The 21032-nt window shown below is 42.7% G+C and overlaps 1 protein-coding gene across 7 annotated transcripts in view; it reads right to left on the bottom strand.

The window, feature by feature from the left end:
• The window catches only part of LOC147613548 (RNA-binding protein BRN2-like), a 59427-nt gene that overhangs the window by 36719 nt on the left and 1676 nt on the right, over positions 1-21032 (bottom strand). For 4 of the 7 annotated variants that reach the window (XR_015263217.1, XR_015263216.1, XR_015263218.1 and 1 more), the window contains exons 2-6: positions 13208-13290; positions 13075-13126; positions 12721-12843; positions 7979-8058; positions 3315-3488 (exon numbers count right to left, since the gene is read on the bottom strand). Coding sequence is in view for 2 of the 7 variants with exons in the window: in XM_086781536.1 (XP_086637662.1) it covers positions 3315-3488; positions 7979-8058; positions 12721-12843; positions 13075-13126; positions 13208-13290 (512 nt within the window). In the remaining 5 variants the exon portion in view is untranslated. Of the gene's footprint in view, positions 1-3314; positions 3489-7978; positions 8059-12720; positions 12874-13074; positions 13127-13207; positions 13291-21032 lie in introns of all 7 variants that reach the window. The other 3 variants (XR_015263215.1, XR_015263214.1, XM_086781535.1) reach the window with 1 other exon arrangement.

The raw sequence follows: 21032 nt of genomic DNA, 5'->3' as shown, positions 1-21032 counted from the left end.
AGAGCCCTTCATACTTGGTTTTTTATCTCTCAAAAGAATCATACAGCTTAGGAGTATGCAGACAAGTATCTAGAGATGCTTATGAAAATACCCAAAATTTTACCAAATTTCGTATATGTTCATAAATTCGCCTTGAGATTGAATGATAAATTTCAACCATTAGTACATCGAGAGAATTGTCAAACCTTGTTCAAAGATATTTATAGAAAGTTTATTATTTCCTATTCTAAAATAGCAACTCCATTAACTGACTTATTGCAAGTTACTGTTGTTTATGACTCGACCGACATTCAACAGCAAAGTTTTGATAAATTAAAGTAGGCGCTTGCAACTGCACTTGTGTTGAAGATCATGGATCCGTCATTACCTTTTGTCGTTGAGATAGATGCTAGTAGCATTGCCATAGGAGTTGTGTTAAGCCAAGAAGACCAACCAATGGCTTTTGCAAGTAAGAAACTCAGCAGTTCGCAATGCAAGTTGCCCACACATGAGCTTGAATTGTATGCAGTTTAAGATGTGGAGGCATTACTAGTATGGAGCTGAGTTTAAGGTATACACGGATCATGATACACTACAGTACTTTTGTAACCAGCTGGATTTAAGAGACTGTCAAGCACAATGGGCCGAATTGACGCACCGCCCGAGCATTCTTCTAAAGTCATCTGGGTCATCTGGTCGCATTGACCACCCGACCATGAGATCCAATACTCTCCCAAAGATAGTCATCTGTGTCATCTGGTCGCATTGACCACCCGACCATGAGATCCAATTACCAGGTAGTTTGATCCAAAGATAAAATCCATAATAATACTCTCCCATAGAACATTCAATGGGTGCAATAGTCCTGCTAGCTTTTGTCAATCAAAGTACCTTCTGACAAAACATTCCTGAATATAAAGTTCACTGTCCTTTCTAATAGTAGGCCAATAAAAGTAGCTCTCCAAAGCTTGAAGCGTAGTCAAGGTGTCTCTATGTCCCATGCAGGGAGGAGCATGGTACTCTTCCATTACTTTGGCCTCAATTCCTTGTGTCACACACCACATGGGTTTGCATCATAAGAAAACCCTACTTGATGACATAAAAAAGTCACCAAACCTCTAATCTGCAATCTGTTCCAAAACATCTTTGGAATCCTCTTTGGTAGCATAGACATCCTTCATCAAAGTGAAATCCATATGGTAACCCATAGAAACCGCATAGCTCAGTAGTCTCCAAGATAATGCATCTGCTTCTTTGTTGTCTTTGACATTCATAAGTCACAACATGGCCTGCTTGGTTCAAGATTGGTCCAATGCAATCTCATCATGTTCAACCACAAAAAAGGTCTAGAATAACCAGCACCGGTCCTTTACCAGCATAAAGTCTCAATGCTTCAAAAGGGTTCTGTTTCAGCTTTGGTCCGCAAAGATTCCACAACTTTATTTGGCAAAATATGCAATGGGCTAAGCACCACTGCAAACCATTCGTCGAACTTCTTGGTATGATGTCAATCTGATGATCTTCCGATCTCTCTGCCTTCTTTGCCTTCCTTTCCCTTACCTGTCCTAAGGAAACTGCATCTGAGGGAGTAGGCCTAGGGGTAGCTTCCTTGTCTCCTCCATGAGAAATAGAGCAGGAAGCTCTAATCCTTCTACAATGGTGACTCCTTTGGCCTGAAGATAGGCTTTAGCAGCTTTAACTACTTCGGCTTCGGTGGCTCGATCTTTCATGAAATCTCAAACATTCGAGCTCTTCTTTGGTCATGTTTCCTCTTGGTTTTACAAGCAAGGAATTCTTCGTCTTTGAGAAATCACCCAAGTTGCTCGAAGTCATGATACTCTTCTGATGACATGCCCGCGGTCTCATGAGTAATGGATCGATGACCCTAGTTCCCATCCTGAGTCCTCGATCGGCCTGATAGTTGTTCCCTTCATTAGGCCCTTGGTTTCCCTTTTCTCTCCACATGGCTATGTCACTCCAAGAAAGTTTCTTCAAGGGAAATCTTACTCTAATACCACTGTAAGCCTAGCGGGGTGTGTCGTGACAGACTCAACCACGTGTCCAAGAGATAAAGATATAGAGAGAGAGGGGAGAGAGAGAAGGGAATAGGGATCTTGCACAATACACCACCCTAAGCAGAGAACAGGCTCCGTCCCCTTTCAAGAATTTATTCAAGAATAATCAACGGACACACTAGCCAAGATCAATACAATCAATGAATACAAAACAAACATACAAATAGATATGCCAATGTAGGATATCCAAGTCAATGTCGATGTCGATGTTGATGTCGAGACACAAGATCTCTGATGTCGAGCACACCACAAATTTGACCCACAAGTATCTCTCACCGGGCTAGTACCAGATCTAATGTCCAATCCAAATCCAATGAATCCAAGTCCAAGTTCCAATCCAATGTCCAAGTCCAAGTTCATATCCAAGTCCAGGTCCAAGTCCAAGTTCTAGTTCCAATCCAAGTTCTAGTCCAATCCAAGGATCAAGTCCAAGCTCTAGTTCCAATCCATTGATCAAGTCCAAGAATCACTCGCTCATCCCATGAGTAATCTCCACAACTTCTACAACCTTGTTGATCAGGAAAACCATGAAAAAGCTCTTTTTGGCAAGAAAAACTGATATCAAACCTATTTTAATCGTTTTCGGGCAATTAAAACCTCCAAAAAGCAGTTCTTAGGGTTTTGGAGTAGTTTTAGGGTTTTCAAAATTTTTCAGTCCGCACAATTCCGTTCGGCTGTATGGATCCGTACAACCGTACGAGCAAATGATGACTTGGCACTGCAATTGATGGGGTACTCTGAATCAATGGACGGCAATGAAAAATTCCATGAGAGTGAGTGAAAATCCTAGCCTAGAACTATTGCCAACATCCTGTAGAGTGGCAAAGCCCACAACTTAAAGACCAACAAGAAATGAATGCATCTGAAAAATGCCTCACATTACCATATTAGCAATAAAGACCCTCTCTCCCCTTCTTAAACAATCAGGATATTATTTTCTTATCTTCAATATCTCATCTCTTGGATCTGTTTTACCCACAGATTAGATTTATATTCTTCACAGACCTTGGCCCATGTCTCGTACCTTTGACGAATTCAAATTTTCTATGCCACGCATTCGTACCTTTAACAAATAAAAATTTATCTCCTTTTTTATAAAAATGTATAGCATGTCTTACTAATTTTATGCTTCAACTATTCTAAAAACCATTTCTTAGTAACTCAAATAATGTCTACTGTGCCTCTCAAAGTTTGAAATTTAGTAAGCACTACCCCTTGCATCATCTGCATACGTTTATAATGAAAAAAACTGCTAAAAACCTGATATCCATATCCATTAAGAGGAGCTGCAACAGCATATGCTCCTGGAAGAAGTCCGTATGCTGATGTTTGTTGTGGTGGAACTGTTGTAACAATTTGTGACCTTTGTTGTTTGCGAGCTTGTTTCTCCTTTTCTGTATCAGCCCATTTTACCACCAAAGCCGTAGCAGAACCCTGACACATATGAAGTGATTAGAAACAGTATGCACGGTAAATGTGAATGTAAAGAGCAGTTCACGCAAGCAAAGACAACAATTGCTTCCAGAGCAGCTACTACCACAATAGATGGACATACACACAAGCATCCAGTGAACTGTGCTTGTTATAGCAGCAAACCTGGAAAATCATTTTTATCTAAAACTAGTGGTACGAAAACCAACAAGCATACCATGCAGAAAAGCTACTTTTATAGAAAAAATAAGAATTCGACAAGACAAGTTGCATTCAAGAGAAGGTGTGGTAGACTTGTGCCTAACGTGCAAGTGAATGACACAGAAGATGGAGAACAACAGAATAGAGAGACACATGCACAAACACGGAACGTGCTATTCCGAATGTTGAAAAAACTTACTTCTCATGTAAGCTTGAGATTCTTCCAACCTCACAACTACCTAAACCACTATGTATTTATGCACAAGGAAATGAGATACAGTCGTAATCTCGAAGTACAAAATGGAACTGAAAATGTAGATCTCTGATCTTCAGCCGTAACATTGACATTAGGTGCTAAAGTCAGACATCTATATCGTGGGCAGGTCAGGTGCGTGAACACTCTAGGACTAGCCGGGGCACTTTTTCCCTCACTAGAAGGTCTTTTCCCCTCTGCACAGGAACACACTCTATCTCACTTTTGGGAGTGTGTGTGTCAAGTGACTTTTGTACTTTAGGTCACTCTCACTTATCATTGTTACTAGCATTGTGGTACACTCAATTATAATACAGTATTGTGCCTCCTCCTTCCTCACAACTACTTCAGTGTGTGTGTCTGTGTTATGCATTGTTGCAAATCCCAAACCCTAAACCCAACAAAGGCTGAGCCCAACTCCTTGCATAGATCTGTTTCCATCACCTCCAATCAGTCCTCAAGAAACCCTGAGATGAGGTGATCAACGAGGAACCAAACCACTCCAAGTTAGGTTTTTTGACCTACAAAATAATGTCAAAAAACACTCAAAATGCATTAATAATGTGCCCAAAGGGTATCCCATCTGTGGGTGCCTTGCTTGGGCACCTGTAGGACTGCAGCACGTGTGCCACATCCTCACCCACTAACATTACAGTTGTCCTCAGCTATGGGGCAACCATGTAAGTGTCAGCCAAAACTTGCAAACCACTCCACGGCACAGATTCAGATATGAAAATCACCTTACAGCCGCTCCTGAAGGTTAACTTTCGACCACACCTTGTCTAGCACATGGTTAGCTATTGGTTGCTGACAAGCACTGGCACAGATGGTTTGGCATGAGGGATGAACTGTGCAGCACGTTGGTCCTAGGGTTGTCCTTGGTAGGTCTCATTACATTTCAGTTTTTTTCATTATATCCAACTCCAGCCTTTAAGTTAGAATGGAATTTGTGACATATGGAAGCCTTGACTTACTTGATCCAGCTGTAAAACACTAATGCAAAAGCAATGATCGGACAAGAAGAGCGAGATGAACTATGATTTCAGTATATTGATATGATACAAAAAGATGTCTATGAATGTGAGATTGTTGTGGCCTTTGGCCTTCCAAAAAGGATGACTTTTGACCTACTTGACTGACTATTGACATGCCCCATGTGGGGGACCAGATGCTCTATGAATTTCTCTTTGTAGGCTCTTAGGTTGCCCTTGCCCCTACCCGACTGCTGTATGCCAACAGACGACAAGCCAAAAACCTAACTTAATGCTTATTTAATGATGTCCATTGGACCTTACCTGATACTTAAGACCTGGCTGACTGGTACTTTGACCTTGGGGGATTCTTCTTTGCCTGTGAGAGCCTGTTATTTATCCTACACTTGCTGCCAAAACAGGTATTAGCGATTAGATTAGCTATTTCCATGTATGTGCACCTAACATCCCCTCCTGCTAAACTTGATGATGAGATTCCATGCTTTGACCTTTGACTGCATGACTGTCATCATGCCTTGTCTACACATGGAATCCAAAACCTTGTCATCCTTCCTTGCCAACATCCTTTATTGAAAACCCTGATGTTGAAAATTGTGCATCCTTGGCGTCCCTTAACACAGCAATGGTCTTCCTTCTGAGAAAGATCGTGCCTTTGCCCCACCCTTGGAACTATTCCTCACAACCTCTCGTATGCTCCTTTGAGCATATAACTCCCAGGGTTGATTTCTTGAGGTTTTGTTTGCTGCTGACCAGCCCATGTTTCCTATCCTGGCAATGTTTCTTACTATCGATCAATGCATTTTCTTGGGACTTCTAGTGCTTGGTTTGGCTAAGCCCGATGCTCTAATACCAATGTGGTATGCGGAAGCCTTGACTTACTTGATCAAGCCGTGAACATACTGATGAGGAACACTATTGCAAAAACTGTAATTAGACAGAGAGAGAAGAGAGAGATGGACCGTGCTTTCAATATATTGACATGAAACAAAAAGATGTCTTGGACTGTACAACAGGTGTGGCCTTTGGCCTTCCACAAAAGACCGACTTTTGACCTACTTGACTAACTATTGACCTGGGGGATCTCATGCTCCATGAATGAACTAAGTCTTTCAATTAATGGACTCTTAGGCTGCCCTTGTTCCCTACATGACTGCTACAACAATAGAGGACAAGCCGAAAACCTAATTTAATGCTTATATATATATAAGCCTAGATGAATCCAGGAACATGCCCAAATTCACCATTTAGGAACGTGGATGTTATATCTCATAGTAGTCAACCCACAAGACTATATAACTATCAACTCCATTATGCATAGCATGGACTAGATACTACGATATCCCCCCTAATGTCATCAGTGCCCAATAGTGGGTGTAGAACTCTGTATCAAGATATGCTATCACACACGCACTCCAAACACACACACACACACACACACACGAGCATATATTCACACAAAGTCCTTCATACTGAGTTTCTATCAAACCTCCAGAGATGCAGGGCAAACTCAACCATAATGAAGCCTAGCACTCAGGGAAGTGCCACCAGCCTGGACATTTCCCAGTATGGAAGGGATCTGGTGGACTCCAGGATGTCTAAATATTTTGAAAGTACAAGCTTTGGGAATGGGGGATTATCCTAGAATATAAAGGACCACACTCCTAAAATTTAGGAGAGTTGCTATTTTTGGCCCGACTCCGATGGAAATTCTGTTCGCATCATTACATCTAGAATTGAGTAGATACCAAGAGTTGGCAAAGTGCCTATGACAGAATGTCTACCAGTTGGGATAGCTTGTACATGATATTATTCTCCTTGGGAAATAAAATACTCCAAGGGGGGGGGGGTCGGCCCATTCCGGTCTCTATGCGGTGTCACACGTGCAAGCTCCATTTTCAGCATTTGTGGATGTTTTGTCCAGCTTTATGTTTAAATGTTTTAATATGCATTGATGGTATCAACAAGTGTGTCAAAGGCCCTAGTCCCCCGGGCACCCGCCGCGAGTTTCAGGAAGTACCAAATAGAAAGAATTTGTACAACAAATAAGTAGTTGATAGGGCAAATGCATCGTTAAAGATAGAAAGAATTAGCACAATATCAACTGGCCGCAACTCCGACGAAAACTTCAAAATGTGAAATCTGCATGTCCGCTAATACGGCTGAATTATATACCTAGATGAATCCAGGAACATGCCCAAATTCACCTTTTAGAAACGTGCATGTTATATACTCATAGTAGTCAACCCACAAGACTATATAACTATCAACTCCATTATGCAAAGTATGGACTAGATACTACGACATCCCCACTAACGTCATCAGTGCCCAATAGTGGGTGTAGAACTCTGTATCAAGATATGCTCTCATACACGCACTCCACACACACACACACACACACAAGAGCATATATTCACACAAAGCCCTTTGTACTGAGTTTTTGCCAACTAAATCTTATCTTATGCTTAAGATATGGCTGACTGGTACTTTTTGGGGGCTTGTTTTTTGTCTGTGAAAGCCTACACTTGCTGCTAAATCAAGGATTAGTCATGAGATTAGCCATGTTCACGTGTGCACGTGAAAAAATTGGATTGGTTAGCAAGTTACCTCATAGGGATTATGTCAATCCACTAGCAAGGATCCACAACAGAGGTTCCACACTAGCTAAGGTAGGGGCAAGGGAACTTATGCGGATGCTATGTTGGGATAAATGAATTCGAGGTTTATCTTACAATGGATTGTCTCCTACGATGATTCACGATGACGTGAATCTTAAAGAAGAGGGAGATCATGATACATCCCTAGCTCACAATTGTGCTGGGTTATTATGAGGTATCTAAACGGAGAGGGAGTTCTACAAGACCTGCAGAACCTTTGTTGCTAATTCATTAAGGGAAAGCTCGTCCTATTGTTGAACTATAGGCCGTTTAGGCCTTTCACAAACCTTATCCTTTCTTCAAGCATATTGGTATTTAATGAACTGCAAAACAAGAAAACTAAGGAATGGAAGCGAAAAAAACCAAATAGACAACTGTATGCCGACAGCTCACCTCCATTTTGTAGTTGTCATTCAAAGCCTTGATAGCTGCTATTGCCTGATCTTTTGTTTCATATTTAAGAAACGCACATCCTGAGGAACCCCCACACACACACAAAAGGTAAAGAGTAGTTCATCAGGACATACTTATAAGATAATAATCATGGCTGCAAACGAAGCCTTTCCACAAGTTATAAAAAGCTTACATCACAACCATGTCATGAGATATATGTTCTATCAAGCCAATTATACATTCCAGCCAAAAGAACAAGCACTCACAATCAAAAAACTCACACTTACTTCTTATAGACAAATAAGTCCAAGTACACAACATAGGTGGTACCTGATGCCTATTTTATGGCAAGTATCTAGTCTTGCAATCCCAAAGCTTAAGATCAAAAAATAGGAGTATGAAAAGAAAACTATGTAAGTGCAACCACAAGGTGTTGAGAATCATAGTTCAGAGGGGCGTCACAAGAAGTAGTGTCTACCTCATGTCAAGTCAAATAACTCTAAGAGCAGCTCTTACAACGTAACCCACCTCCATCGGATTGACAGGTCAGGCAGCAATCCTGCCGGTGGTCAGCACAGCTAAGAACAAGCGCCTAGGATGCCCACGTGTGAGTGCATGTGTCGAGTATTGATGCCCACGTTCCGGGTCTCGTGTCTACTATTGCTGTGCAAGTGCTAATCAAAGACAGAGGTGGAGTGGAAGACTCACAAACACAATCACACACAGTAATCCTAACCTAATTTTTGTATTATATACAATGAGAGAATGTACATCTAGTTGCCTAAAGTACAAAAATATAACTCGTTGTATTTTTGTATTATATATACAATGGAAGAATGTACAACTAGTTTCTGAAGCACAAAGAATGATCCATTCTGTCAAGTTGCATGCCAACTCCTCGAATGAGGGTAAACACTGGATGCCAGATCCTCCTCCTTGAATTTAGATTATTGTGGGGCTGTAGCACCTTTAAATAGGGCCATCTAACGCTGATCACCCTGTTGGGTGGTCAGCCTGTAGCCAGACTGCCTACCCAACCTGCATATCTGCCCAACCAAGCTGTCTGACCTCAATATTTCTCATAGAGACGAAGTGCATTTACCCACAATACATGTGACAAATCAATAAAGCACATACAGCCTAGAACATTATTGATGGCACAGTTAATTTTGCGTGCATTAGGGCACAACTATATCATCTTATTTTTTCATCTTTCGTACTTTGTCACGCAAAAGTCAAAGTATAATCTAATATTTCTAACTCCCAACTCCTAATATTTTGCCATTCCCTAACCAGACCTAAGAGCTTAGTGTGAACCTTTGACCTTCGAAATAAAGGATGCTGAGATTGAAAGTTTATAGCAGAAAGAATAACTCTTATTGAGTCTTCCCAAACCCACCTTGATGTTGCCACGACATTTGTTTACCTAGCTAAGCTTGTGCAAAGATCGTGGACAAGTCGCATTGTTGTGTCAAACAACTGCAACAATTATAAAACATTTGTAAAAGAATTATCAGGGGCACTAGGACCGGAACTATACCAAAATGTGATCCAAAGAGAGACTACAGTGATTAACCAAAGATGGAGCTCAGACTCAGCCTCGGAAGCTACTGATAAGCAACTTGATCAACTTCAAATTCAGGATTATTACTGGAACAGCTATTAAATAGGGACATCTTGCTCCTAGAAGGGGTTTGACACCTTGCTCTTAGAAGAGCTTTGAAGGCTTAGTGTCACCTCATGCAACACGACCAGCACTTGAAATGCTTTGCAATGATGATGTTGCGGTTAGTGAGGTTCATCAAACAATCTCACAACTCTGACAGCTGCAAGCCATTGAAAGAATATAGCTGGCTTAAGTTCAATTTGGCAGGGATGAAACCCTACAGTCAATTTTTCACAAGACAAGTAGAAATACCATTAGACACAATGTAACAGAAAAATTCAATGACATGGAACCACAAAACCTTATGCTTACAAAACAATATAAAGCAGTCCAAATGCAGTTAACTGCTAGCTGCAAAACCTTTGTCATGTGCATGCCTTAGCGGAATGCTCATGAAAACGATTCTCAATTGCAGCCACCTAAAGAGGAAGACCCAATACCAATTGGGGCAGATTTCGAATCCCAGTAGGCGCCCTAAAAATGCCCAGGACATGTACCAATGGATGAACACAAGTTACGCACAATATGAGCATGTTAAGATAATACTTTTGAGTCTAAAAGTGCTAGCCGATCAGCATATAACCAGTACATCAAATGCCTATTTATAGATAGATTCAAGTCATCTCCAAGCAAGAGGAGTCAAATGTGAACTAGCATTTGCAGAGCCTGATCCCCTTGGCAGCAATAAGAGCATCAAAACCTCCAAATGCCTATTTATAGGCAGATTAGAGTCATTCCCAAGCACAAGAAGTCAAATGTGAACTACCATTTGCAAAGCCCGATCGCCTTTGAAGCAAACAAAGCATCAAAAAGCTCCAGAAGGCAGTTCTCCTGTGCATTTCTTAAAGGACTGTAGAAGTAGCACTTAGGTCATGCATTGTAGCAGTTTGCACAGCATGCATAGTACAGATTTGAGTTAGATATCTTATCTCATTGTATATAATCATGTCTTGGCAATATACAATAGTCTCTTCTTTTGTAAATTTGCAAGCATCAAAACCTCCAAATGCCTATTTATAGGCAGATTAGAGTCATCCCCATGGAAAAGAAGTCAAATGTGAACCACCATTTGCAAAGCCCAATCGCCTTTGAAGCAAACAAAGCATCAAAAAGCTCCAGAAGGCAGTTCTCCTGTGCGTTTCTTAAAGGACAGTAGAGGTAGCACTTAGGTCATAGTACAGATTTGAGTTAGATATCTTATGTCGTTGTACATAATCATGTCTTGGCAATATACAATAGTCTCTTCTTTTGTAAATTTGCAAGTTGAGTGATTAGCATTAATCTTCAATAATAAGAATGCCTATCCTTGTACCAATGGGACAAGGAAGACCGCCAACAAGAATACAAAGAATGCCTAGCCTGGTTCAATTGAGAATGCGAAGAACACAAAGCCTTACACAGACAAGAGGAAAGAGGAACGCGAGGCCAACTCACAAGAACAGTAACAAACCTGCCGAGCACGGTAAGCCAGTTGGCAGCATGTGTGGCAGAATCCGCAAGCATCAAAGTGGAGTCACCAAGGATTGAGATTCAGCCAAACTGCATCATCTCCCAAGCGAGCGGAAGCGCTTCCAAGACCAAAGAAGCTTCTCAAGGACACTTCCTAGGAGGGGAAAGATCCAGCAGAGGTGCAATTGCCAAAGCCAAAGCTAGGCCAACAATCATCCGAGGAGCACCCCGTGTCTCTCTCTGAATCTGGTATAGAGCCCTCTTGCTTCTTCAGATTCGTCTGTCAACATGTCGTTAACTCGGAATTGCAATCGCAAAATGTGACAACACGAGATCCACAAGTTATGTGAAGGTCAATATGTTGCTTTTCAAGCCATCATGTGTATTCACTCCATAAGACAGCCGTCAGGAAGTGACAGATCCTCACAGGAGTGGAACAAAGATGCATCATGTGCAAGGTCCTCCGTGACCAAGCCCTGGATTTATCCAACGTAGGAGCAAGGCTTAAGGCTCACCTCCCAGCCATAGAGTCCTCCGGACTCATCCCCAAGAAGGAGGCCATAGCTACATCTTTGGAGAAGCTCCCCCACAGTAAGACCTAGTGTCCCAGACTACCAACCACACCCTAAAGGTGTCCTCGCATGGTGAACCTACCCGATGGGCCATGTTCAACGATGTCAGACCAAACGATATATGGCATTCGGCTTCATAATTAGCCCCAATGCTTTTAAAAAGCCTGCACTTATAAGCCTCTTCCCACGTTAGGGATATCTCCCTACTAGGCGCCCATGTCCAGCTTCCAACCCCACCCCGCCCTAGTGTGCCAGTGCTCCAAGTTTCCCAAGAGGGGACGCCATGTGCAAGCCTTAACTGGACATGATTCTCTGCTGCAATTGCCTAAAGAAGACAATCCATGGGCAAGTGTGGACCCATTGGGATAGATTAAGCAACCCGATAGGCACCAAGAAGTGCCTAGGACATGTTAAATAATATTCATGATAATATTTTGGGGTCTGGTCGACCAACATACGACCATAGGCAGATTCATGTCATCCCCAAGCAAGAGGACTCAGATGTCAACGCCAGCATTTCTCAAGCCCAATCCCCTTGGCAGCAAATGGAGCATTAAGAACTTCCAGAAGGTGACTCTTCTACGTGATTCTCAGAGGACAGCAGAACAAGGTAGCCGTTTGCACAGCATGTTTAGTACACACCTGTGATCTCATTGTATATAATTATGTTTTGTCAATATACAGAAGGTTAGGTCTCTCTATGGTCTCTTCTATTGTGTATTTGCAGACTGTGTGATTAGCATTAAATTTCAGTAACCAGCCTGTAGTTAGCATTAATCCAGATCAGCTTCCACGGTCATGTTACAACCTTACACCTACAAGAAAAATGTCAAAGCTGTCTGAATGCAGTAAACTGCTTGCTCTTGGCATTTTCACTACTAACACTCCAATAACAACGCGTACCAAAACAAAACAAAACAAAAACGGATCACCAAACTTAATGTCATTGCCACCACCATGTCAAACATTCCTAGCTCTGCAACAGACAGGACTACAATCAAACATTTGAAACTACAAGGGTGATAACAATAATTCACAGCTCCCCAGTGGCACACCTTTGCTTGCTTGTGATCCCTTGATCACTGTGAGTTCTTTGATGACCCCAAATGGTGAAAAAATAGCTGCCAAATCAGCATCCGAGACATTCTTTGGAAGCATCCCAATAAACAGCTTATGCTCTGCATTCTCCCGCCACCAGATATGCCCCACTAATAACTCATTTTTCCAAGAATATGTGAGATCATAAAAAATCGATATCATAGATCAAGGATCGGATAAATACGGATTTTTTAAAGCTTAAAAAGGAAACAAGGGTCCTTAAACTGCATGGACAAAGTCATGCTATGTGCCACCGTTTTTTGTCAGCCGAAACCTCGCATAGAGATGATACGATGGCAAAAGAGACTTACCAAGTCTCTCGAGTTCACCTTCAGCATACTTTACTTGCAAGGGTGTTGAAAGCTGCAAAATGCCATCATCAGCAAGAGGTCAAAGCCCATCCTTCAGAGAGTTATTGCAATAAAAGTGCATGAGACATCATACTGGTGGTAGCTTGCGCTTGTTATGGAATAATGTGATGGCATTGTCTGCCTCTTCCTTGGTTTGGTAAATCAGGAAGCAGCACCCTGAATGCCAACAAATTCCATTACCCAGAAGATTAGAAGAGACAACAATTTCAAGTAAAACTCGTGCAAGAAAATATAGGTGACAAGCAAAAAAAAAATGGAAGACAATAGGCGCACAGAAACAACAGTTGATCAAACTGGCTAGAGTTTTTTCTTGTAAGTTTCAAATATCTCTTGGATTGCATGATTAAATTCCCTTTTGCCTTGATCTGCCCAACTAGAGTGTCATCCAATACACAGCAGTCCATATTCCCTTGAAAGGATTTGTCTTCTAGTAGTGGAGTTTACCACCATTCAAGGAGAACAAGGTAAATAAACATATAGGAGTGGAGAAGGAGACCCAAAAAAACCAATGTACATGTTTCCACAAACTTTCATAATATATATTGGCCAGCAAGACTTGTCATGCTGAAGCATTGCACCCAAACTTTGCAAAAGGCTGGCTGTAGATATGATCTTGATTCACACGTAAACCTACAGCACAAACATTCTTGAAGGCAGCACATCAACAGCAGTGGCAAAATCAGCCTATACGAAATGCTTGTGAGCCCCAGTCCGAGGCATGTCAAGCACAAGCTAACATAGGTCAGTCTCCCAGCCTTAGGAGTTGAGAGTTAGTCCCTTAACCCACTTGGAGAACAAGCATGTAGAATTCATCTAAGGCTAGGCATCTGAGGGGAAACAAGCATGTAGAAGTCATCTGAGGCTAGGTGTCAAGGTCAGTCCCTTAACCCACTTGGAGAACAAGCATGTAGAAGTCATCTGAAGCTAGGCATGTCAAAGTCAGTTCATAAGAAGCATATAAAATGATTCTAGGCAAGATGCAATCAAGGCCAAAAGGGACTTTGATAGAGGTGAAGAATCCATGTGAGAGGGAAACTTCAGGGAGACTTCAAAGGTTTGGCAAGTATTGCAAAGACTTGTGAGAAAGCTAAGTGGACAGTACACCACCATGGTCAAGCAATGGTGTTTGACATAGGTGATTGGGTTCTATAGAGCTTTTGAAAGGAAAGTAAGAGGCAAAGTTACACCTTGTTATCCTGCACAATGCAAAGTGTATGCAGGAGGGTGGCTTGACAGATTCACCTAATGGGATAGAACTTTACCTCGAAGTTTTTAGATTGGAGCCTACCATGGAAAGTGCTCACTCAAGTTCAGCAACAAAGTGTGGGTCTAGAGCATTCGCATGGTTTATGGTATCTTTTGACTTGGGTATGGTTGGAAAAAGATTGGGATGTTGATCATGGACGTACTGCACAATTTCGTGTATCTTTTGTGTTATTAAATGCTAGCTTGTGATAATGCAAATTTTGTACCACTTTGTGTATGGAAATATTTGTACATGTGGAGCGTCTTGCATGTATATGTCTATGATGATACTACTAATCATGATGACCATATTTTGGTGCAGTTGGGAGACATGTATATTGCATAGAGTGGATGCTTGGTTTTCGATGACACTTGTTTTGAGTTTTTCTTTCTTTGTGGTGTTCTATTTCAGGTCGGCAAAACTTAGACGTTCCGGTTGCACTATGGAGCGCAACCGAGGATGATTGCATTCTTTCAAGAGGGGGGTATGTCACCGAAATGCATGTTTTGCCTCCATGAAAACCGTAACCGTAACCCTAATTTTCAAGATTGTCAGAATGAAGATCTGTTCGCGTAATCGCGAAGAACTCGTTGAGAGGAGCAACTTTGTCTCTTACAGCATCTTCAAATTCAAAGTAGTTTGAGGGTGTCAATAACAACCTAAAACTTTTTGCATAAAGAAGATGTATATTCAAAGTCCAAAAAAGAAGATCTATATTCAAAGACCAAAAAAGAAGATGCTTTTTGCATAAAAAGTCAATAAAGTTGCTTTTCGGTTGCTTTTTAAAAGCAAGTTAGTTTTTAAAGTGCTTTTTAAAAGAAAAACTTGCTTTAAAGCAAGCCTAAGCCGGCTCCATATAAGTGAGGCATGGGGGAGGGCTCTAGTCATAACCACAGTGGTTTGTAGTCCTGGAATTCAGCATGAGCAACATATCTATGGCTGGGAACCTCTCTGCAGAGGACCTGCAAGGCGTAGACAGGCTCGGGTGACATGGAGGCAGCCACAACGGGCGAACAGCAGAGGGAGAAGCAGGGCTAATATGCGCACAGCAGAGGCAGGTTTGTGTGCATGGTAGGCAGCAAGCCATGAGGGTGGCTGGACAAGCCCTAAGGCGGCCATGATAGGCTAGCCAACAGGAGGGCTGAGACGGCCAGCCTAGGCTTGCACACAAGCCAGACGGCCAGGCCAGCCAAGAGACGCAGCCAGAGAAGTCATTAGTGTGCAGATCAAAGGGGAGTGACGCGTTTCAGGGGCAGCAAGGGGGCGCCCATATGCAGCCAGCCCAGGAGTGCAAAAGTACCTCCTGTATGGGGGCAGAACGGCCTGTCTACAGCTCGTCGGCCAGAACAGCAGCAGGGCTTGCACAGAGCTGAATCACAGCCGGGTAGAGAGAGAGGGCACAGCTTGCGGGTATGCATAGAGAGAGCAGCTCGCGGGTTCTTGAGAGAAGTAAAGGCTCGGCTAAAAAAAGAGCAAGCAAGCTCTTTTTTAGGGGCGCCAGCTTTTTGCTATAAAAAAGAGCAAGCAAGCTTTTTTAGATCAATTGGGTGCAAGTTTGTTTTTTTTTTTAAGAAGAGAAGGCAGGAGTATTACAATAAAAGCTTTGCTTTTTCCCTGCTATTATTCCCATAGTACTCTTATAAAGGAGCTTGGCCTCATATTTATAAGGGCACATAGGTGCTTCTCTCTCACATGTTAGGCGAATTTGTACCCTCTCGTTGGTAGAACTTTATCCTCGTCGCACCCTTCTCATCTACCCTATACGCTTTCCCCGTTACCTTTTTTCGATAGCTTTTCAACCAGTTAGCATATGTATGGAGTCAATGGGCAGTAATTCTATGAAGTCATCAAACAATAACGACGTGGAGTCAGTTGGTCCTGACAACTTTAAGCAAGTGAAGCCACCAAGATGACTCGGATTTTACCCGCCACCAACAATAAGACTAGAAGATAAACATGAGCACGATCCCTGGAGAAGGATAACGCCGGGCCCAAGCTTGATGGGTGTTGGATGCCTTCGCCAATCAATGACTGTGGGGCTATCAAGTGTTGTAAGGAGGCTTTGGCTAAGTGGGATTCAAGTTTGAATTCGCACACATTGGTAGGTCCAAGAATGTGTGTACGACGATGTCGAGTCTATGAAACCTTGTTAGGGTTTCGGTTCTAGGTTAGATAATCCTTGGGCATGGTTCAAGGAGTTACACTTCCCAACCCCTTGGCTTGAATTCAAACGATCTTAACGATGATCATGCTTCATGCCCGCAGGTCTTTTATTCTAATACCAATGTTAAGACTCCATACCTGGAAACCGTAATAGGGTTAGAATAACATGCATCATTCCATGCCTGATGACTGCAATAGATTGTGGCTAGCGACTCCCCTCGGAGCAATAGGGTCCTTTCCAAAACCACCCTAGAGCCTGAGCTCATATTTCCATGACTCAACCAGTCCCCCACAGCGCGCCTTGATGTCCCACGCCTTGATGTTCCATGACTCAACCAGTCCCCCGCAGCGCGCCTTGATGTCCCACTCGCATGCAGCTACTCTGGCTTGAGGTCTTGCACGCCTTGAAGACTTCTCTCTTGCGTGGATACCTCATAATCATCATAAGTGAGCCCAAACTCACTTGTGTAGTAAGTACCAAGGTATTATTGGCCTGATGCTTCTATTATAAGCTTTTAGGCTTTATAAACCTCTAGTTAGCTTTTTATTGAGAGAGCCGAGTTATTATAAAAAGTGGATCCGATGAAGGGTCAACTACAAATGTCTCATCTTCCTCATTTGATGAAGGAAAAATACTACCATCTACCCCTCAAATAAGGGAGAAAATAGACCCCAATCTTCTATCCAAGAAGTTGGCTGAATATCCAAACCCAATTGAAGAGAAAGGTAGGCTAAACGCCACTCAAGAGCTAGTCAAGGAATGTCAAGCTCGATTGGAGGAGGAGCCTCAGGCAGTTCAGGCTACGGGGCAGGAAGCTCCGATGTGAGGAAGTGAATGACCGTGGCTTGCAGGAGCGAACGATCATAATTTATCCCTTAGAGTTGTTTTTTTTGGGCACTCTATTTATGGGTTTTGTACCCTTTGACTAGGTGGTTGGTAACCCATTATAAATTTTTTACTAATTCCTTGCCCAATTTGCAATGGCCACAAGTTGAGTCCAATGGGGTTTTAGCGAGGTTTGCAACTCATCGTCTGGTAGTGCTTGTGGTGAATCCTTCATAACCAAAGGATTAGTGTGAAGGATAGCATGTGAGCACACATCTCATCTCTTTCCATTTCTCGGGTTGAGCGCACACCTAAGGTGCTAAATTGCATCAGGCCACAAGCATGAACAAAGGAAGTCTTCAGCTAAGTCTCTAAGGTCGAGTCTTAACAATTGCCCTATTTGCATTGAGTGGAGTATCTATAGTGTCTAATGTCAATGAGGGCTCCTTTGGTTTCGCAAACAGTACCGCAAGACTATCCTCATCTACTATTTGCATTGAGTGGAGTATCTATGGTTTCTAATGTCAATGTCACCAGATTTGTCTTCATCTTAAGAGACGTGACTGTTGGCATGTCTGCAACAATGATTCGAGAGGACATGCCAATTACTGTCTTCACAAGGAAGAGATTTCTTAGGTAATTGTATTGACAACATCTGGAGTTTTTTCTTCAATGTATCAAAGGATGAATTACTTGGAATACGATCCAGAGGGAGATGGTAGTCTTGACATAAAGGAACCGAGTAGTACTGGTGGATATAAATTTGGTGTAGCACTTCTAAGGAATATCGTTTCTAGTTATGCTTTCTTCCGGTGGAGTGCATTAAAGTTGTTGCACGTGGCATGTTGCTTGTTTTCATCATGGGCAGTTGGACAACTCAAAAGTGTTGAATGGAGCACATAAAGTGAGAGGAGATGAGAAGGGGTGTTGTAGGTTGTGCATAGAAAGAGCGGGGGTGGGGGGGTTTTGCGCATGCACGTGTGCATGCACACACAGAGGGGAGCGAGGTGTGCACACAAAGAGAGAGAGAGAGAGAGAGAGAGAGAGAGAGAGAGAGAGAGATGGAGGCTCGAGGGAGAGGAGAGGGATGGCGGGGAGGGAGTGTAGAGAGAGACTGGCTTAAGAAATAAGCTCCCGCTAACAAGCTCGCTCCACACCCACCCCCCTTCATCTTGGTCATAGGCAAGTGAGCCCGTGGAATGCAAGATAAAAGCTATGCTAGCCCCCAATGAACCAACCATGTGCTCGCAAATGCTCGGAAAATCCAAAGAATGTGGATAAATGCGGTGCTTGATGTCCAACATGAGGGTGTAAAACAGGTTGTACGATTGTGTAGACAACATACACTTATGATGAGCATCATGGAAAAGTCATCGATGGAAAAAAGCATGCCATGCCTAATGATGAAAGCTATATATACAACATGGACAGGTTGCATATTTAGATAAATGCACTCTGTAGTACATGAAAAAAAAAAAGATGAAAAAGTGTACATGGAATGTGCAACACTTGAACCTATGTGCTAGGGTTTTCTAGAGAGAGAGAGGAGTGGCGGAATCACACATACAGCACACACGAGTCCTACACTACTGTACTGTATGATGTACAAGAAAGAAGTAATACAACTGAAATTCAATGGCTGAGAATAAAGACGTCAAATCACACCTATTGTACACTACTAGCTAGCACTTCGCCTACAGAGAAACACTTTGTCAAGTCTAGCACTATGTAAAGCAAACGAATATGACAATTTGGCTATCCACCTATATATATGCACCAATGCTCCTAGTTGGCCAATAGTATTTACTATCGGCCAATTATACATGACTACCGTGTCATCAATTCCATGCCATCCGTGCCACGTCACCACCACCACGTGTCACTTGCGATGTCCCACTCTACTCATTAGTTGCTTTCGTGCACTAAGGTTGATCGTGGTAACACACAACTGGGCCTTCTTTATACCGTTCTTTGGTGACATCTTTAGCATCCATTCTCAAAATAGAGAGAGAGAGAAGAGAAAGTAGACAACACAATATTGGGTCCCAATTACCCACTAAAGAACCCCCTGCAAGCAAGAGTATTTGCTTATATTAATTCTTTGGAGAACTGTTGTACAGTGCTTGAGAACAAGCAATATGACTACCAAACACAAGCACAAGGAAGACCGTACATCGGCTTACTATCCACCAATCCAAGGGCACTGCAGTCTACCTGCAGAAGACTCTTCAAGGCCACTTATGCAAGGCCAAGATAGTTGTAAGACTGCACATATGCTGGCTGAATGCTGAAGAGAGTTCAAGGATTTTGCCTCGAAGAGACAGGAGACTGAATTGCTCATTTGCTGACTTGATAGATGCTTGCTGACTTTGCTGATGATGAATCAGCAAGGCTGTATATCTATGCCTGCTTATATATGGACAAAGGCTGCTAGCCGGCCAGTCCTAGGGCTGTCGGCGGCCAGTTGCTGTGGACAAAATAATAGGCATTAATGCTGCGCTTTTCAGCATTTAATGTTGCGCTGTTGTAAAATTGTGCATCTCAGTGTTATGGGGTTGTGCCTATTTATGAGGCTTTATTCTTTCTTCTCTCCTTGTGTAGGTCGTGAGGCTGTCGGCCAGCTTCCTCACATCACTATAAAAGGGGCCTCCCCATTATTCAAGCACTTTGTACAACTCCCCTTGCTGGCTACTACCATTGTAAAGCTTCATGATATCATAAAAGTTGATCTTGTCCATTAGCTCTCTCTCTCTCTCTCTCTCTCTCTCTCTCTCTCTCTCTTTTCTTGTCTATGCTTCCGCCTGTGCATACTCCAACATGGTATGTCGCTTAGGTACCCAACTACCTTCTACTTTGCGATTTTGATCCTTCCCTCTGCTGCATTTTCTGGCAATCGAAAAAAGTGGCTGCGTTTTTGCAACATGGCTACTCCCGGCGCTCTTCTTCATCAGCATTTGACTTCCCCGGGCTGCCTTACTACTACTGCTTCGTGCCAAGCATCATGAACAAGTTTCTAGGTGCTGATTTTCAGCATTTGATCGCAGTGAAAGAGCTGTTTTCTCTGTTTTTACAGCGTGGACTGCAGTGGAAGGTGTTCTCTTCGCATGTGGTGCAACCTGACAAGAGGCCCAACATCTCTGCTTCTTCATCGGCTTCCCCTCACTCCCGTTGAGTGTTTCCAGTGCGTTTTGGTGGATTGTTTTGCTGCTGTCCAGCCTCTCTCTCTCTCTGATTTGAGAGGGGGCTGATTGGTCCTAGTGCCTCGCTTCATTCGAAAGTGCTCGAGAGGAGTCTTGGAGTGCTGAGATTTGTTTACTTTGTTGCTGTGGATATAGCTCCCCTCTTACAAACAAGGATGACAAGTTGGACGGAACCAACTATGCCCATTGGAAGCTGAATATGAGGATCTGGTTCATCCATAAGGGTTAATGGGAGATTGTTCTAGGAAGTGAGAAGAAGCCCGAGCGTCCTCAAAACTCGAGGAGGTGGACCCAAGTTCAAGAGGATGAATTCCTTGTGGAATTACAAGACTGGGAGGATCGAGATTCGAAGGCGCATTCGGTGCTTGTGCGGACCATTACAAAGGAGGTCTCACTAGCCGTGCAAACTCTTACCAGTGCACATCAAGTAAAGTCTAAATTAGAGGATCTCTTTGCTCAAGAT

The sequence above is a fragment of the Cibotium barometz genome, chromosome 43 (genome assembly GCF_041138505.1).
Source record: "Cibotium barometz isolate CiBa-2024 chromosome 43, ASM4113850v1, whole genome shotgun sequence".
Taxonomy (NCBI): Eukaryota; Viridiplantae; Streptophyta; class Polypodiopsida; order Cyatheales; family Cibotiaceae; genus Cibotium; species Cibotium barometz.
The sequence above is the reverse complement of the archived record's forward strand: the minus strand, read 5'-3'. Positions and strand labels throughout refer to the sequence as shown.